The 18,729-nt window shown below is 37.7% G+C and overlaps 1 protein-coding gene across 2 annotated transcripts; it reads right to left on the bottom strand.

The window, feature by feature from the left end:
- Window positions 1-119: 119 nt before the first annotated feature.
- LOC18422567 (sodium/hydrogen exchanger 6) lies at window positions 120-17,861 on the bottom strand. 2 transcript variants are annotated; one of them, XM_006878530.4, is made up of 22 exons: window positions 17,614-17,861; window positions 17,053-17,104; window positions 16,847-16,906; window positions 16,688-16,712; window positions 16,514-16,599; window positions 16,242-16,353; window positions 13,015-13,077; window positions 12,880-12,899; window positions 12,683-12,777; window positions 6,072-6,100; window positions 3,743-3,774; window positions 3,588-3,635; window positions 3,409-3,469; window positions 3,208-3,305; window positions 2,980-3,055; window positions 2,857-2,876; window positions 1,972-2,069; window positions 1,722-1,831; window positions 1,542-1,631; window positions 1,147-1,244; window positions 983-1,056; window positions 120-658 (listed from the first exon to the last, which is right to left on the bottom strand). In XM_006878530.4, the coding sequence occupies exons 1-22, from the start codon at window positions 17,792-17,794 to the stop codon at window positions 597-599; spliced, it is 1,590 nt and encodes a 529-aa protein (XP_006878592.2). In that variant the 5' UTR covers window positions 17,795-17,861; the 3' UTR covers window positions 120-596. The 2 variants fall into 2 exon arrangements, with proteins under 2 accessions (XP_006878592.2, XP_088716705.1); XM_088860579.1 differs by lacking the exons at window positions 12,880-12,899; window positions 16,847-16,906; window positions 17,053-17,104; window positions 17,614-17,861.
- Window positions 17,862-18,729: the final 868 nt, after the last annotated feature.

Genomic DNA, 18,729 nt, shown 5'->3' with positions numbered 1-18,729 from the left:
TAGGCAACCCCAAATAATTAAGATAAGACTTGAATGATAATGATGATGATGATCAATTAAATGCATGAACACTACATTGAACAGGACCTTGGAGAGAGAATAATGCCTCAGAGGAAACATGTCTAGAACTGCAGTTTCCATTTCTGGGTTTTGTGAACTTCTTGGTTTCCTTGTTTGTTATCTGAAAAGTTTCACAGCTTCATTCATCTCAAAATAAGAAGATGATCACCTAATACATGCAAACCATAAAATCATACTATATGAGAAGAACCATTTGCTGCATCAATTGATTGATTGAAACTTTTTGCAGTGTTTGAACGTAAGACAACACAGTAGCAAAAATCACTGGTATTTTGTTGCACGGTCCTACGGCTCATGCACGTACGCCCCAAACATGAGTTGGTCTAAGTAACTGATCTTTTTGCACCTATGGATCTGCACAACCTGCCTGTTGTATGAGAAGAGGACCGGGCGTTTAAGTAACAGATCTTTATATACAAATCTTGACCACTCTTTCAAAGCTGTATATGCCCAAAATGCCCTCATATAGTAGTGTACCACTAGAAAAGCTCATTGACTACCAACAAATTCACGTATCAGCCATTTGATCCATGTCTGCCAAAGTTGCTTCTGTGACTCTGGTAGGGTGAGGGCCCATCTGTCATACACCAAAAACCAGATGAATCTCTTATTAACATAAAACCATCTAATTATGTCTTACCATATTCTGATAGAGTTTAGCACACAATACTCTATAGGGAATCGACCGTCCCTTCCCAATGATCGACAGTCAAGATTAATTGTACCAGAGTGGAAGTCCCAGTCGGACCCCACTGCAGTTAAATCTCCACCATATGTCATCAGTGGACGGGATAACACTTTGAAGTACTGTGCACCGTACTCCATTGGACTAGGGTCTATTTTCAAATATGCTTTCCTCCACCCATAAAAAATAGAGCAAACACTCTGATTGTTTTCTCACCTTGTACCTCTCCATTCTGAGCTGTGAAGAATGGGGTCAAATAATTCTTATCTAATGCTGTGAAGGAGGAAGTGCTGTGGCAATTCAGGAAGGGTAAACTGCGAATGAGATTCGACATTCAAGAGAGTAAAATAGATAAATATAGAAAGTTATTCATAGAACACCTCTTGTGGAACTCTTTGAGTCTCATTTTCAGCTTTTGTCCAGAGGATGCGCCCTCTTCATAAGAGGGAGCAATGTAGCCATTGTCACCATCAAAAGTCTGACAGCAGAAAGACAATCGTGGAAAAAGTCTTGTTTAAATTAGATAGCAGATAGGGAAAAGGGAAAGAGCAAAAAATATCAAATCAAACAGGGATTAAATACTCAATTCTTGTTGTAAAAGAAAATCTGGAAAGCCTTGCCAACATACAAAAGAAAGAATAATATTTTCTTTTCTGCTAAATGGAGAATAATATTTTTTTTCTTTGCTAGAAACAAGTCATGGATATGGAAAAGGGCTGCTATTACTGACTTCATTTCCTGATAAGTTACAAGAACTCAGGTATTTAATACTTGCCTCTCCAAGTCCAAAGGTCCCATCATGACCATCACCCACAACCTCCAAAGCTTCGAGCATCGTTCCAGTTGACCCGCCAATCAAAAGAACCTGCAATAACTGACAAATTAGAACCAAATAATATACTAATATCAATCTTTGCATGTAACATAAATAGAAATTTAAGACACAAGGAGCCACCGTAAGGACAACGATTGCAGTGGTAGCTGTGAATATTGTTTGGCCATGGCCTTCGGGGAGATCATGAACTGATTGTAAAGCAAGAGCAAAAGCCATAGCTCCTCTTAGCCCTGTTCAAGCAAAGAAGTTTGATCATTAAAAAGAAAACAGAAAACATCACATATTGGTAGCCCTAAGACTCACAAGTGCGATGATTGATGGAAACTTCATTAATAGAAGTAAACACATCAGAAAGTAATTAACTTCTCACCACTGTACCAAAGTGCTTTCTGATGTTTAGGGGGTATTTTCCTGCTTGCTGGTCGGACCAAATTCACCAAGTATGCACATGAAAAGACATTTGCAGCCCTTCAGATAAAAACTTGGAGAAGTCAATAATTACTCCAATAAATGTGGTCGTAGCAGTAATATGTGGATTTCTTTCACTTTTTTGACAAGAATAAAGAACATAAAAAACATCCAATCCGATGATGATATAAGAACTGGGAAAATATATCATGGTCCAAATGGTATGGCATGTGGTACGCCAATGCTATTACATCCACCTTCTCCAAAACACTAGCAGTTGATATTAAATTGAGTGAAATCCACAGGGACATTAATCCAGGTCTAGTTACTCCCCAACAATCCATCAGCACAAACAGAAAGGAGATGGAGCACTAAGTACCATATACCATATGTAGTCCATTGGAACAAGATATCCTTTTCCTCTGATTAGTAGCAATGAACTTGATACTATATAGACACATAGCTCAGAAGAAATTAAGCTTCCATATAAAGGTCATGTTGCTCAACGCTACCAAATTCTTTTTCATTCAAAATTTGAGAAAAATAATAATTTAGAGAAACCTCAATGAGGTAGAATTTTGTTGTACTAGTTGCTTAGTTTCAAAACTTCAAAGCAGGATCGCAATGTGTTTTCAAATCAAAAAGAAGAAATAGAAGTAAGAAACTTAGATGTGTCATAATTTCCATAAAAAATTCGTAAATAAACTTGACTTCTCCCATTAACTTCCAAGGAGTATCATTCCGAGAAGTTTCAACAAATAAAAAGCGCTAAAGACAGCACAAAATACTGTTAAGTTTAATTTTAAGAACAAGCTTGAATACTTCCAAGAAGACCTGGAAACCATACCTTGCAACTCCAATAAACAACTAGAACAGCCACGATGACAAAAGGTTAAGGAATGCTAGTAATTCATAACACCAATAAATCTACAAAACAGTCAATAACTTGCATTGCCCTTTAGAAGGATACAATAGAGAAAAAGATAAATCCAACATGTGACCAGCTCTGTTGTTCCATAGCAATATCAATACCCATGTATATAAACCTGCATGCCAAAAAAATTATCAATAATACCGTGGAAATCTTCCAGCAACAGGATTAGCACACCATCTAAACAAAGTGATCGCAGACTATTTCTTAGACAAATGTTTCTGTCTCAAAAAAGATAAAAAAGGTAGATGACAGATGGTTTCTTACACAAATGTCTCAGCCAATGAAGATATCAGATGGAAAAAAGCAGCAACAAATTGTTGAGAATTTTCCGACAAATTTGAGAAAGTATAGTGTTTCATGAGCTGAAAAGGAAATGAATTGATGACATTAAACAGATCTTCGCATCAGGGTTTAACCAACAACAATTTTAAATATGTCCCATACAGAACAAGTTTTGTAACTTACAATTCCAGTGAATAATATTGAAACAATACCAGAGAGTCCAAAACCTTCAGCTAGCATGTACCTGAAAGGACGTAAAAAAAAAAAAAGATATGCAGTCAAAGGCAAACATTTTCATCTGAATATCATGACAGACAAAGAAGAATGTCAAGATGGAAGTGGGAGAACCATGGATAGCTTACGAGAAATATGGGAAGAGTACAAATAGACAGCATTCAAGGTTCTGAAGACTGGAAAACATGCGAAAAAAGGAACCATGTCAAAATTTTGAACTTTTATGAGACACAAAAAACTACATAAGACTGATTTGAAAATGTATAGTGAATTTGGTACTTACTTGTCAATGTCAAGGCCTGCATACTTAAAGAGGTACACCATAGTCAAGGATTTCCAGTTGATGCTCAACATATGAATAACAAAAAGCTCAAAAAAAACAGAGAACCAGTAGTTTAAAAAGCGGATCGGTGACCCGGATCGGGCATTTAAAAAACCCATCCGGATCGGCGAATCGGCGATCCGGATCGGGAATCTGCCGAATAGGTCGGATTAAACTGTAAAAAAAATATAAAAAAATTATTAAAATTTATTATAAATGTTGCTTTTTAGGAATCCAATAAGAAATCAGGGAACTATATTACTAATTTTCATTTTTTTCATCAATATGTGAATATTGAGATATTTTTTCTCTGTATGAACTTATTTTAACCATTAAATTGCATCACACAAAATAAAAATCATAGAACTATCATGGATGAATTATAGAGTCATACATGGACTACAATTAAGAATGATTCTTTTATAAGAACATTTTAGTTTTTTTGATAAAAACCTTTTATTTTTTTTTACAATAAATGTTTGTCGTATTACATTTTTTTTGTTTTTAGCAAGAGCCTTTTTTTTTTTGACAATAAATACTTGCTGTATTATTTTTTTTTTATAAGAAATTTTTTTTTGACAATAACTTTTTATTACTTTTTATTTTTTGAAAAAAAGCTTTTATTTTTTTGACAACAAAAAGAAATTTGACAAGAAAAATAATTGATAAGAACCATTCATTTTTTTTTATAAAAACTTTTTATTTTATTGATAAGAAAAAAATTTGACAAAAAGCAAAATTGATAAAAAAAACCTTTCATTTTCTTGATAAGAAAAAAATTTGACAAAAAGCGAAATTGATAAAAAAACCTTTCATTTTTTTCTTATGACAAAAATACTTGTTGTATTATTATTTTTTTATAAGAACTATTTTTTTTTTGACAATAACTTTTTATTACTTTTTTTTTTTGACAAAAACTTTTTATTTTTTTGACAAAAAAAAGAAATTTGACAAGAATAATAATTGATAAGAACCTTTCATTTTTTTTTATAAGAAAATTTTTATTTTATTGGTAAGAAAAAAATTTGACAAAATGCGAAATTGATAAAAAAAACTTTTCATTTTTTTGATAATAAAAAAATTTGACAAAAAGCGAAATTGATAAAAAAACCTTTCATTTTTTTTATAAGAAAAAAATTTGACCTCAAAAAAATAAAATTGACAAAAAAAATATTTATAAGAAAAGAATTTGACCTCAAAAAAATAAAATTGACAAGAAAAATAGTTGATAAAAGAACCCCCTTTCGTCCTAAGGAGAATGGAACCCACGCCCTCCACATGCAGAAAGAAAGTTATAACCAGTAAGCCACATGGTACTTAGTAGTATTAAAAGCGCAAACAACATATATAATATATTAATGTTTCAAGTTAATACCTTCCCATTATCCCACAACGAAGAAGAAGAAGGAAGTTGTAGTGAATAAATACCTCTTTGTAGTTAACGAGGATAACGCGTGCGAAGTGAAGAGCGTCACGTGACGAGGTATGCAGACCTTAAGGTACGTGTACTTTTTAAAATTTACAAAAATGCCCATTGAAGAAAATTTACAAAAATGCCCATTGAAGAATCGGCGGGCCATGACGTCATGAATGGAAGAATCGGGAGAATCATGACGTCACATGGCGATTTACGGCATGGAATTGCCGGTTCTTCTCTAGAACCGAGCGATTTCCAGTATTTCACTGGAACCGGATCGGGTCTGCAGGTTCCCTAGTCGAATCGGACGAGTCCAGTTCAACTCGTCGACTTTTGAATCACTGGGGATAACAATGCCAAAAATAATTATACAAAAGAATTTTTTATTATGAAATAACCATGTCGGAAAGAAACCAAGGCAAAGAAAAAAGAGTACTATTTCCACAAGGGCATCACCTGTAAAATACCATACTCACATATACAGTGGTAAAATCAACAAATAGATTAGGAAAGTTCAAAATCACTAAAAGGGTGGCATCATGGAAGTGCCAATTCCTGAACCTCAAAGGTAGATTGACTTCATTCGGAGCCAGATTTTCATTTTTAATTCACTGTCTCTTTTTCAGATTCTACTAATGTAGGAGCAAAGTTGGAAACATTGTAGAAGGGAATCTGAAGGAGGGTAGGCAGTGAAGGTCAATATGGTCACCTGGTCAGGTCCGAAGAGGTCTTAAACCTTAGATAGGGTGGTTTTGGAATTTCCCGTCTTAAGGTTGATGAACAATGGTTCTATTGAGCCAACAGCTTTGGTGCTAAGGGAACCCAAAATAAAATAAAAAAGAACAAGAAAGCAGTATCGAATTCAAAGGATATCAAAGCCGAAATAAATCCAACTCCAACACCTGCAAATAAATCCCCAACATGTCCATCAGTCAGCAGCATGTCGATCAGTCACATTCCGAGAAAAACTAAACTAAATGAATAAATAAGGTTGAATCAAATGTTTATGAGAAAAGCACTAAAGTGAGGGGAAAAAAGATTCCTTCATTAAATAATATGCCTATAGTGTAAAAGGTCACATTCAGCAGAAATCCCTTGAGTGTAACAAGCAAAAGGTTATGGTGGGCTCATCTCCGAAATTTTTCAAGCCATAATAGTTCAATATCAAATACATCATATACTTGGCTCAAATTTCATTTCTTACTTCTGGCAGCCACAGCCATCCATGTTCATCAATGTACTACTTTTCTTTCCTTTTTTTTCATAGTTTCTTATCAATTTACATTGCAGAAAATTTGTTGTAACTTTGTTTCTAACAGTGTTGGTTTTTCTGGAAATTTGTTAGCAATTTATTTATGTAACATTGATGTTTCTTTAATTTCTCAATGCTATGAATGCTATAGTGGGCAAGTAAAAGAAGCCTACAGAAAGGGTGTTTTAGTGTCTAGTAATCTAAAAAGGAATCCTGTGGAATGGTTTCCTAGTTTCCACTTTAGAATGGAAACATCACTTGGCTGCCAACCAACAAAACGACAATGTGATAAAACCTACAAACAAATCAAAAACCACACATGAGACAATCTCAAGGATAGCACAACTGCAAGACTGCTGGTTTGTTTACGCATTCCAAAAAGAAAAACAAGAGAAAAGAAAAAACATAACCACCATATATGTCAAGAAAAAGGGCCTGATTCGTCTTACCAAATATGTTTCATATTGCATATATTTCCATGTTAGAGATATTTCAATGGAAAAACATAGTCAGATAAAGCAGTTGGACGGCATCTCTTCGAGTTGCTAAAGAAACCATTAAGTTTTAGAAAACACTACAACAATATTTAATTCTTTAAATAATTCACTAAAACATTTACTTTCTCATGAAGGAACCCTATCATTGACGGTCATGACAGCCTAGGCAAGTGCTCTAAGATTCTCCTCCATACATTTCTTCCACAAAAACATCAACAAGTGCGGCGAGTCAATAATCCCACTTGAGTGACTTTTCTCTTATCACAGCTTCTCGCTAGCCTTTCTGGCCTTTTTTTATCCGCTGATTCCCTGCAGAACCAACTAGTTGTATTGCAGCTAGCATCATTTAAGCTATTGCTCTATTTTGGGTCCTGATTGATATCTAGAGGAAAGAATGTGGTAGGAAGTATCGAGTGCAGCATCGAAGATTAAGCAAGATGGGGCCAAAGGATTAACTCATAGATATGATAAAGAAAGATTTGCCTTATGCACACTGTTGAAATCATCTTCTAAACATTTTGTGCATTGCAGCTAACAACTAGCATCCACTGCACTAGCTGGGCCCATGATTGGTGCAAATAGCAACTTATGGTTTGCAGCAGTTACCAAGAGCCTGATCTGAAAACTTAATAAGTATCGGCTTCAAAAGAAGTACAATTGCTTGCTCCACGGTTATTAGAGGAAAATACAACTATAGTATAGGCCTAAAGACACATTTGAGAATAGTGTTTGACATAAAACTTGAGAAAGCTACAGTATTCCACTACATTCTTAAGGTCATTTTTTTGGATAATTGGGCTCATCTTTATAACAACATAGATGGAAGTAGGGAGAAGAGATATTGTGACTTATGGTCTGACAAAAGATATGGCCCTTAATAGAGCATAATGGTAGAACAGGATTAGTGCAACTGACCCCAAATGGTTAGGATAAGGCTCGGATGATGATGACGACGATGATGATGACGAATTGGGCTCATGTTTATATCAAAGAGAGTATATCCCTGACCCCTAAAGTAAAATTGAAAAATACACCAACTCTCCAATTGAAGCCAATGCTCAACATTGATTTGAATAGGAAATGCCATAGAGGATGTTCGTAGCCATTATTTGTAAACTTCAGTGTCATCAAAATTGGGACATTTGGTCCCTTCAAAACCGCTCTGGCCGCCAGTCAAATCAATCGAACCCAATTTAAAAAAGATAAAGAACAAATTTACAAATTTACAAATAAGAAATCTATGCAACCCTAGATAATCCAAAAGCCTCTGCACTTTAAAAGAAAATATTTGCCACGCCCTATTCCTACCAATTGCATAACATTCCAGTCCTGCAAATTGTGCAGAAATCACAAAGACCATCAGCTTTTCAACTAAAAGATCTCCGAAAGTCACTGCCCTTCACTTGATGGTATGAAAATGTCTTCTCTAAAAGAAACTTTTTCTCTATAAAAGTAAAATGAAACATGTTTTATGCAAGCACATCTCTCTAACCAAGCCTAATATCATAATAGTGATTCCCCTCTTTAGGATTAGGTTGCCCAAGAAAACCTTAAGGTGCGTAAAAAGAAGTAAAAGGGTTACATTGAGCTTCCCATATTTTCTAATGCCACATTAGATGAGAACTCTTCTACTCAAAAAAGGAAGTAGTTGCAACAAGTGGAATATCTTTAAGGGAAGGAAAACTTCTCCTAGAGCATTTCATCATTACCAATCCTCCATAGCTACCATAAATCGTGCTCTCGTACTTGTGGTTCCAGCCTAGACAAGGTTGCACAAATATGGAAACCACAAAAAAATCGATCACCGATTGCAGAAGAAGAGACAATTCCATTGGGCAGATACTCCATCAAGGCTTGTTCCTAGATGATACCACGGGTATTGAAGGAACCATCATTGATTACTTCAAACACCTCTTCTTTGCTCCCTCTTGGTCTTTACCTCATATGTCCGACCTTTCCTTCCTGACCATCTCCCTAGATCAATCCCAATGGATAGAAAGACCCGTCAGTAAAACCTGAGATCGTCATCGCAATCAAAGACCTTGGTCAAGACCATGCCCCGGGCCCGGACGGCTTTCCGGTGGCACTCTTTAACCGCCACTGGGACATCTTGCGGTTCGACCTTCTAGGTTTTAAAAGTTTTACGAGCAAGGCATTATCCACCAAGGGATGAACGCCAAGATCGAAGGCATTGTTGAGCTGAAAAATTTCAGACCCAGTAGCCTCATGAACAACTCCTATAAGATATTGGCCAAGGTCCTGGCCTCAAGGTTCAAAACTGTCTTAAACTCAATCATATCCCCCAACCAAAGTGCTTTTGTCAAAGATCTCTAGATCTTGGATGGTGCCCTAGTAGCACACGAATGCATCCACTCGAGGATGTCATCCAAATCCCCAGGTATAATTGCTAAACTAGAGTGGGACCACGTCGACTAGGTGCTGCTCGAAGAAACTAAAAGAAGGATGGGCTTCAAAGCCAGGTGGAGGAAATGGATCCGGAGATGCATTCATGGCCCTTACTTTTCTATTATCATTAATGGCTCCCCCAAAGGATTCTTCAAGTCCCAGAGAGGTCTTAGGCAAGGAGACCCCCGTTTCTCCCTTCCTCTTCGCGAAAGCAGCTGAAGTGTTTAGTAGAGCTACGGCTAGACTCTACCAAGCGGGCCTGGTTGAATGTTTCCAAAAAGGAGCTCAAGGCCCCTCTATTTCCCACCTCTAATACGTAGACGATACCCACCTATTTTGCAAAGGGACAACAGCTCAAGTCGAAATGTTACTCCTTTTGCTTCAATGCTTCCACTCTGCAACTAGTTTCAAGGTCAATCTCCAGAAATCCAAAATGATAGGCATGCATGTGGACCCCCTATCTCTACAATCATTTGCCGACAACTGGGGCTATGGTATTGATTCCCTTCCAGCTACCTTGGCCTACCTCTTTGTTTTGGTAATCTGAAAAAAGCACAATGGAGTCACATCATAGATAGGGTTGGAAAGAAGTTGGCTTCCTGGAAAGGGAGATTCCTATCTCCAACGGGGAGGCTGACCCTCATCAAAGCAATACTTCAGGGGTTCCTATTTTTCAGATGTCTCTTTTCCACCTTCCTGCTTCGGTGCGAGCTCGCTTAGAGAAATTGATGCATAATTTCCTATGGTTCGACGACGGTAACTCTAGAAAGTTCCATCTCCTTTCCTAGAACACGGCCTGCCTACCCAAATCAGTAAGGGGTTTGGGGATATGCAATCTTAAATTGCAAAACCTGGCCCACCTTTGCAAGTGATAGTGGAGACTTGCCACCCAAACCGGGGACCTGTGGCACCTCATTCTTTGCTCCAAATATCGCCTTTCTTCCTCACCCTGGTACATCTCTGTCAATCAAACCTAGGCGGTCTCTAGTATTTGGAGATGCATTATGCACTCCCTCCCCCTTTTCAATTCCCTCATTAGATTCCACCCCAAGAACGGGTTTAGAGTTCGCTTTTGGCTAGACCTTTGGGTGGGTGGCGAGTCCACACTTTCCTTTCAATTCCCCAGCCTTTTACGTCTTGCTAGAAACCCCCAAGCCTCGATTGAAGACCTTTTCCCCAGCTCGGACTCCTCGCGCTCCTGGAACCTAGATCTTTGGCATCCCTTGAGAGACGAGGAACTACCCATCTTCCTTAATCTTTCCTCTCTTCTTTCTTCTATCCCCTCCCTTTCCCCTAGAGAGGACTGCATAGTCAGGACTCCGGACCCCTCCGGGGCCTTCAAGGTCTCTTCCCTATTATGTGCACTCAACCAGGCCAATGTGGGACCCTCAACCACTAATCTATCTTGCCCCAGAGCTTGGAACCCATTCATTCCCCCAAGAATCGAGGTTTTTTCTTGGCTTGTGGGGGAGAGTTTTCATTGTCGACTAACTTCAAAGATGAGGCTTCCAGTTGCCCAACAAATACATGATGTGTCTCTCCGAGGAGGAGACCATCGACCACCTCTTCATCCATTTCCCGTTGGCAAGCGACCTTCGAAAGGAAACACTACTAGTCTTCAACAGGGTATGGGTTACCATAGGATCAATACCCAGACTTTTTAAGTTGTCAGCTTTCCTCCCTTGGGCCAAAGCTAGAGCCTTGCTTTGGAAAGCCACCGTTGCAGCGACCATTTGGTCAATATGGAAGGAACACAATAACCGGATCTTTCAAGGTCTCTTTGCTCCTCTCCACAAAACAAAGGAATCGATCAAGGGATTGGTTATCTTTTGAGCCTCTAATCACAAACATTTCAAAGGCCTGCCTGCCCACGATTGCCATCTCAATTGGGTTAATATTTTCTCCTTCAGGCCAACGAAAGTATCTCGATCGGCCCTTTGGAGACCCCCCGATGGACACCATTAAACTCAACTTCGTCAGATCTTTCAAGGTCTCTTTGCTCCTCTCCACAAAATAAAGGAATCGATCAAGGGATTGGTTATCTTTTGAGCCTCTAATCACAAACATTTCAAAGGCCTGCCTGCCCACGATTGCCATCTCAATTGGGTTAATATTTTCTCCTCCAGGCCAACGAAAGTATCTCGGTCGGCCCTTTGGAGACCCCCCGAAGGACACCATTAAACTCAACTTCGTCAGGTCTTCTTTGGGCAACCCTGGCCCGGCAGGAATAAGGGGAATCTTTCGAAACCATGGCGGCATCTCACTTATTTCCCTCTCTTCCTCGATTGGGATAGCGGATTCTACTAAGGCAAAGGCCCGAGCCTTGCTCGAGGGAGTGAGACAGTTTAACCCCTCATGGGATTCATCCCTTGTCATCGAAGGGGATTCTAAGAACGTTTCCCATTGGGCATCTAACTTAGCCCAACCCCTTGAAGGCTCTAGCACATCTTTGACGAAATTCATGATCTTTGCAAGAGTACACAGGTCTCCTGGACACATATTTGAAGGGAGGCCAACCGAATAGCAGATGATCTAGGAAAACAAGGAGCTTCATTGGAGTAATAGTGCTTTTGGTGGATGCTTTCTGAGTGCCACAGTTTTTGCCGTTTTGTCTGTTGTATTTGCTTTTAGTGTTCATGTTTTCTAACGTGGTAGTTTTAGCGCCTTTTGTGTTTGGCATTTTTTGCTTTCTCGTCTATTCTTTGTTTCCCCCATCTTTCTCGTTGTTCCTCTGTCATCCCTCTCGGTGACTTTGCCCATCACGAGTCTTTGTATCTTTGTTTTTCTCTCTTCCCTCAATACAATGTCAACAGACTAAAAAAAAAAAAAAAAGTCACATACAAGTAACACAATTATTATGAAAAACATGGGAGAAGGTAAAGAAGGGAAAAACAAAAGAAAACTTGAGAGAAACAGCTCAAATGAAATTTTAATGCATGGTAACACCTCTACACAAGATATTTTTATATATAATATGAGTGATTTGAAAGTTTCAGCAGTCAAGAAGATTCCCAAGAATTTCACAATGGTAAATCATGGACATCTTTAGAAAATTAAGGTTACCTCTCTACGAAATTTTTAGCACACAATATGTATTTTCATGCAAGTTTAGGGAGTCAAAGTTTTAGGAAAATATATGAATTGTTAACAACAAATTTAATTAATTTGGAACTTTCAAAATATACTCCCTATCCGGTTTTCTTACAAAAACATGAGTTAGCATCATGCTTAATAATAAGAAAACATAAAAATAATTACTACAAGTCATTTCATCATCTAGATAAAAAGTAAAGAAGCAGAACATGTTGATCATTAGTGTTTATGCTAACCCGAAGACATTGATCCAACGAAGGTCTCGAGAAACCTCACAATGAGCCAAAAGAAGCTTTGCTTGGATGAATGACTGTTGAAAGATGACATTGTCCTGATAATGGAAGGAACACATTTGTTAGAAACCAAAAACCAAAATAATAATCAGCTAAATAATCGATTGATAAAAAGGTAAAACTCGTTACTTAAGACATACCTGTACAAAGAAATTGCCATCTTCAACATAACCCAAGTAGCAAGTAAGATCCACAAATTCCACAATCAATGATTGATTTAGATATTAAACAAGTCTAACGCATCGAAAATTTCATAGAAGAAGTCAGGTACATACTGCATCATTTAGGACTGATTCTCCAAAGACCAAGGCATAAAGGTTCATATCTGTTCCTAGCTCCTGCACAATAACGGTTTGTAAATTATAATGGAGTTATGTACATTCTTCTCCTATTTTGTCTTTTTGCACAGAAGCAAGCACAACTTCATTCTCAAGTCAAACCAATCAAAAAAAGAAAACCTCCTTTCTCAATTCATACATAAATTGCAGAGAACAGTTCACCCATTGATAACAATCAAGCAAAACCACATGGAAGTCGCAAATAAATTTTGATCATTAAAGGAATGTTTAGGGTCACATTGAAAATAAGACATCCACAAAGAGCAAAAGCTAGAAATGCCAAGCAAGTCCACTCAACTTAATTACAGCTACTTGTTTATGTTTTCTGACAGATAATCATTCATTGTATCCTGATGTGCACAATCCACAGGCACATAACAACAAAAATGTACTGCAAAGCAAGGAATAAAAAGGTAGCAAAGAAATCAAAGAGAAGACAAAGAAGTAGACCACCAAGAAAACGATGGGAGAAGGTAAAGAGTCCCCCCAACCCTTCCCAAGAGATGGAATACACCTTGCAGTTACGTTCCCAAAGCACATGGGAACAGTGGACCCCCACTCCACTTCTCTTGAATATCTCCTCCATGATGTTGGCTATCCAAGGTAATCAATCTTTCTACAGCCATCAAATGACCTAAAACGATTCATCTCCCATGATCAAGAGGCCCAAGAAAAAGCAGAAGAAAAACTCAAGGCCCATTTAGAATAGTTCCTGCTTATAACTTGGTGGAATAAAAAACATAGCTTGCAAAGGTCCCAAGAATCTACCCAAGATCATCTCTGATTTCGCTACCCACTATAGATGGCTCAGCTCCCCAAGGACACAGCCATTGAAATGGAATTCCTAATAGTCATCCATTTATGTGGTACTACTGATAGTGGTCCTAGTGATACTTCTTCCAGTTAGTAGAGATCAGAACCTCTGATCTGAAAGAAAGAATTATTTAAGGTTGAGGGTGCATGTGATCAATGAATCCTGATGCATTGCACTAACCAAATTCCGCAATTGAATTCAAGAAAACTCAGCATGCTTGTGATTAGGACTCCCACCATTTCTCTCCTCTAACCAAGGATCCTCGATTATATATAACACTCACCACTAAGCTCATCATAGATGAGAAGTCACAAAATATCACTGTGCACTAATGCAAGGGAGATCATTAAGGAGTATGGTACTCTCACAAACTCCATTCTTTCCTCTGTATCAAAAGGCATGCACTACTGGAACAACTAGCTATTCCTATCCTCTTCATACTGAAACTTTTTTCCCATATTCATCCTCCCAAATTTTGATTATTGTATTAGGTCAATGTCCAACCCATTTCTTTATGATACTCCCCAAGGTCAATCATCTAGTAAGGTCTTAAACCCAAGGTTATATTTATTGATTGTGAGTGGCTGTTATTTAGAATTTCATAGATGTGCTTCCAATTGGTTTAAGCGGGTGTAAACAGCTTGGATTGAGGTTTAGATGAGTTGATCATTGAGATGTGCGCGACTTCTCTGAATATCATATGCACTTTTATTCTTTTCAAATTTTTATACATTTTTCAAGTGAGGTTTCCCCAAATCCTTCCCACAAAGTGGCTAATTTCTTGAAATGCTCCTCATTCTGGCCAATCCAACACAGGCTCCAAATATAAAATTTGAAAATATTGAAATTAACTATCCATGAAAACTGTTTTGCCATAGTGCTAGAGTGCCAAGAAAATTAGTTACACCCACATATGCCTAAAAAGGTGAACAAAAAACACATCAATGATTGAAGTGTAGCATGAAGAGTTGGAGATTGGAATCATAGTTATCAAGACCAAACCGAACAATCCGATCTGACCAATCAACCACAATCAGTGCCTCCAGGTAAGGTCCAAAACAAAAATTCAGTTTGGCTGAGTACCAATCAAACCCAAAGTTTGACTGACTTTAACTAATCGGACCAACTGGTTTCGACTAGTTAGACAGATTAAACACAATTGAGCAACTTTTTTTAATATATTTCATATTTCTAAACTATTATTTATATTTCACAATTTTTTTGAGTCCGGCCCAGTTCGACTTCGACCGGCGGTTGGACTGATTTGATTGGACTAGGTCGCACATAGCTCAATGATCGGTCTGATTCTAATAACACTAGTTGGAATGCCTACCATACCAATAGAGCAAGTAAAATAATGGTGCTTAGGGACCACTGCATGAATCAATTGATGATGATGGCATGAGTTCATTGGTCCATCGTACTTTTCACCTGCTCGGGGATTGAGAGAAAAAAAACAAAGGTCCCTTTCACAGATTAGCAACCCAAAACCATAATTCAGCCGCACCGAGTGGCTTACATACAAAAGGTTCAATGTTGTCACCATCAATTCTCTCTACGTAGGGAACAAGCTGATTAATTTTTTCTTTTTTATTTGTTCTTTTTTTTACTTTTCAATAAATGGGAGAAATCTGACTGGATCTTACCCCAGGGATATGCATGAAGGAATTTCTATTGTTGCATCAGATGTAAAGCCTAGTGAAGTAAGCCTTCAAATTTTAAAGGATCATCAACGAACAACTCCAGCAAGAACTCGACATATCAAGGGTTGTAGCAGCTGGACTCTAAGTTGTATTGGACATATATAGGTTCCATCTTAACATAGGCACTCTCATCATTAGTGGTAAAACACAAACATGTGGAGAATATAAAACCATTCTTCACCTTTGAAACATTGAACCACAATGTTCCAATGGCGCTCCAATTGCAAATTAATTAGACCACGAGACTTGGTAGTAGAAACAAGTAACTCATCCCAAATATTTAGTATTGCTCTTCCATCCAGGTTTCAAAAGGGATGCTTGTCACCGTGAAGCTTAATAAACTACCACTTGAGCTTCTGGAAATGAAGAGTAGTTTGCCTAGAACTGCAATTTTTGACCGCCTTCAACAACATCCTTTGAGTTTCCTAAATATTGTTTATGACTTGAGGAGGACAATTGGGACCACCCATTGGCCCAATGTACATAACCCTAGACAACTTGGTTTGAAATCAGAAAACAACATCTGATCATGAGTATAAAGCTCCCGATAATAGCAATTGCAGGTTCTATGATTGCATTGAACATAATGGATAATGCATGAGGAAGATCAGAAGAGTTAAAATCCCATAGGAAAGAAAGCTACGCACCTGGAATATGGATAGCACTGTTACAGGATCAGTTGCTGATATGAGAGCACCAAACATAATGCTCTCAACAAATGGTAGTCTATACATGAGAAACATCAGTCCACCAAGATAACTGCAAAAACCGCAATATTATCAAAATATCAACTCCCAAAGTAAAAAATAAAAAATAAAAATAAAATGTGCAAGGAAGGAAGATAACTTCTATTTTGCATCAAAGAAAGTAACTCTTTTCTTCATAGAAGAAACCCAACTTCTGTTGGAAGTAAACTTACACCAATATCCCTGTTACGAAGGAAGCAATAAATGTTCCCAAAATGGCGAAGGTGACAATGGCCCCAAAGTTTGAGAAAAATGGTTTCTGCCAAGAAAAGTAGGGAGACAAATTAAATATGATGATTGGCGAGGAGTCTAAATATGCTAAATTAAAGCCAAAATTCCAAACTTACAGGTGGCAAGCTGAAGCCAGACTGAGTAGAAAATTGTCAAGGATAAACTTCTTGAAGCATAACAAAGCCGCAAACATAAAATTTCACACTAAATAGCACATCACATCAAAAAATGAATAAATAGCTATTACTAATTAGCAAGCCAGAAAATCAGGATATAAGATTATTGGCGGTAACAAAAAGAGGAAAAAGAATTCCTCATGGAAATTGAACCATGTCCTGCAAAATAGGCAACAAGTAAGATTTAATCACTCCCATAATCAACCATTAGGAAAAGCACATTCCCATTTATCCATTCGAAAACAACAGGAAAGAATCCCACTTGAATGTGCACAAGAACAATTAATTTCAAGCAAAATGCAAACCTAATGTTTGTTTCCGTATTTGAAATGTTTGCCAGAACCCCAACAATCATACCTGACAAAAAGCAATAAACGAAACATAAATTCCTGTCATGTAAAACCCAATAATCAAATAATAAATGAACTTTATCAGAATTTCTCTTCCTACAAAGATGCACAAACATAAGGGTTATTGTAAGCAAACAAAATAATTGTCCATTAAATCAAATTGCTGAGCACCACTGTGATCAATCATGGAGCCTAGTTCTATTCAATATGGGGAAATCCATAAAATTTTCACGAAAATACAACAAAAACAAAAAAATGTCTCTATTAGATCGTAGGATTGCGGAAATACCCTAGACTGGAAGAAAATGGAACCATGCTCCTAACAAATATCATTCAACTATAATGAATTGGAGAACTTGAGAACGGGAAATAGCAATCATCTTCTCTCCCAACACTAATCAAAATATTTGAAAGAGAGAGAGAAAATAAACCTAGTAGGCGTGCATGGATGAAAAGAACAGAGGAGTTCTGGAAAATTGAACAGAGAAAAGAAATGAAGAGAGAGAGGAGGGGTACCAATGAGGAGAGAAGCGCTGGCTTCAGGGAGATAGTAGAATTTGTGGCGCCGGAGAACATGACCTAAAACGAAGGAGAGGACGAGCATCATTATCTGCAGCAATATCCCCAATCCTGCCGCCTGTTGCTCTTTCCCAGGCGCCCCTGCTGGATTGGCAGATGCCATCTCCAACGCCGGCATCCTCTCTCTCTCTCTCTGAGAACAGGAGGACTGTGAGAAAATCGAGGCCAAATGGTAGGGGTTTCACATCCGCTTCGTTTTGGTGCTTCTTTCGTGTTGCGGTTCTTGACAAAGCGTCCAGTCTTCCAAGGCAAAGACAAAATAAGACGTTGGTATGTTTTGGTGCCCACTACTAGTCACGGTAAGGGGAGCCAATCGGGCCCGGGCGAACAAGACCCAAATTCGCCAACCTCATCCAGGATCCAGGTCTATTAGACGCAGTGGGTTGGATCTAGGTCTATATGTCCTAGATCCAACTTGGACCCTGACTGGTTGTAAGTCAATCTTGGGTCGTTTCGGCTTGGATCGGGTACATGTCTAGGTTGACCAATCGATATAGGCTCAAAACCTATGATTATATTATAAATTGCAACCTTCTACTATGGAAGTACATTGTATTGCAAAAATCCAATAGAGTTTCTGAAATTAGACAACTTTCCAATTGATTATCTCGACCTTAGCATGTATTGTTTAAAATAAACGAAGAATTTCAAGTCTAAAAATAGTTCATTTTGTAACAAGTTATCTAGATCATCTATTTTTAATATTTTGAAATATTTATAGATATGTTTAATCTGCATTATTTTAAAAATTTTAAATTTTATAATTAAAGTTGAATATGAATTTTCAAGCCAACGTAAGGTTTTCAAATGAACTATATCATTATCATCATTAGAGAGTTTTCCCAACTATTTAAGGTCGGCTACGCAAATTGTAGTTTGTTGTTGTACTCTATCAAGGGTCATATCCTCAGTGAGCTCATAAGTCCGGATATATTTTCTCAATATTTTCAACCATGTCCTTTTAGCCCTACTCCTTTGACTTTTTTTAGCTTTTCACTTGAACTAACTAACACTTCCTAACAGGTGGTGTGCTAGGTCTTCACTGCACATAGT

The sequence above is a fragment of the Amborella trichopoda genome, chromosome 3, assembly GCF_054954075.1.
Source record: "Amborella trichopoda isolate Santa Cruz 75 chromosome 3, AtrichopodaSantaCruz75HAP2 v2.0, whole genome shotgun sequence".
Lineage (NCBI taxonomy): Eukaryota > Viridiplantae > Streptophyta > Magnoliopsida > Amborellales > Amborellaceae > Amborella > Amborella trichopoda.
This window is presented reverse-complemented; position numbering and strand designations above follow the sequence as displayed.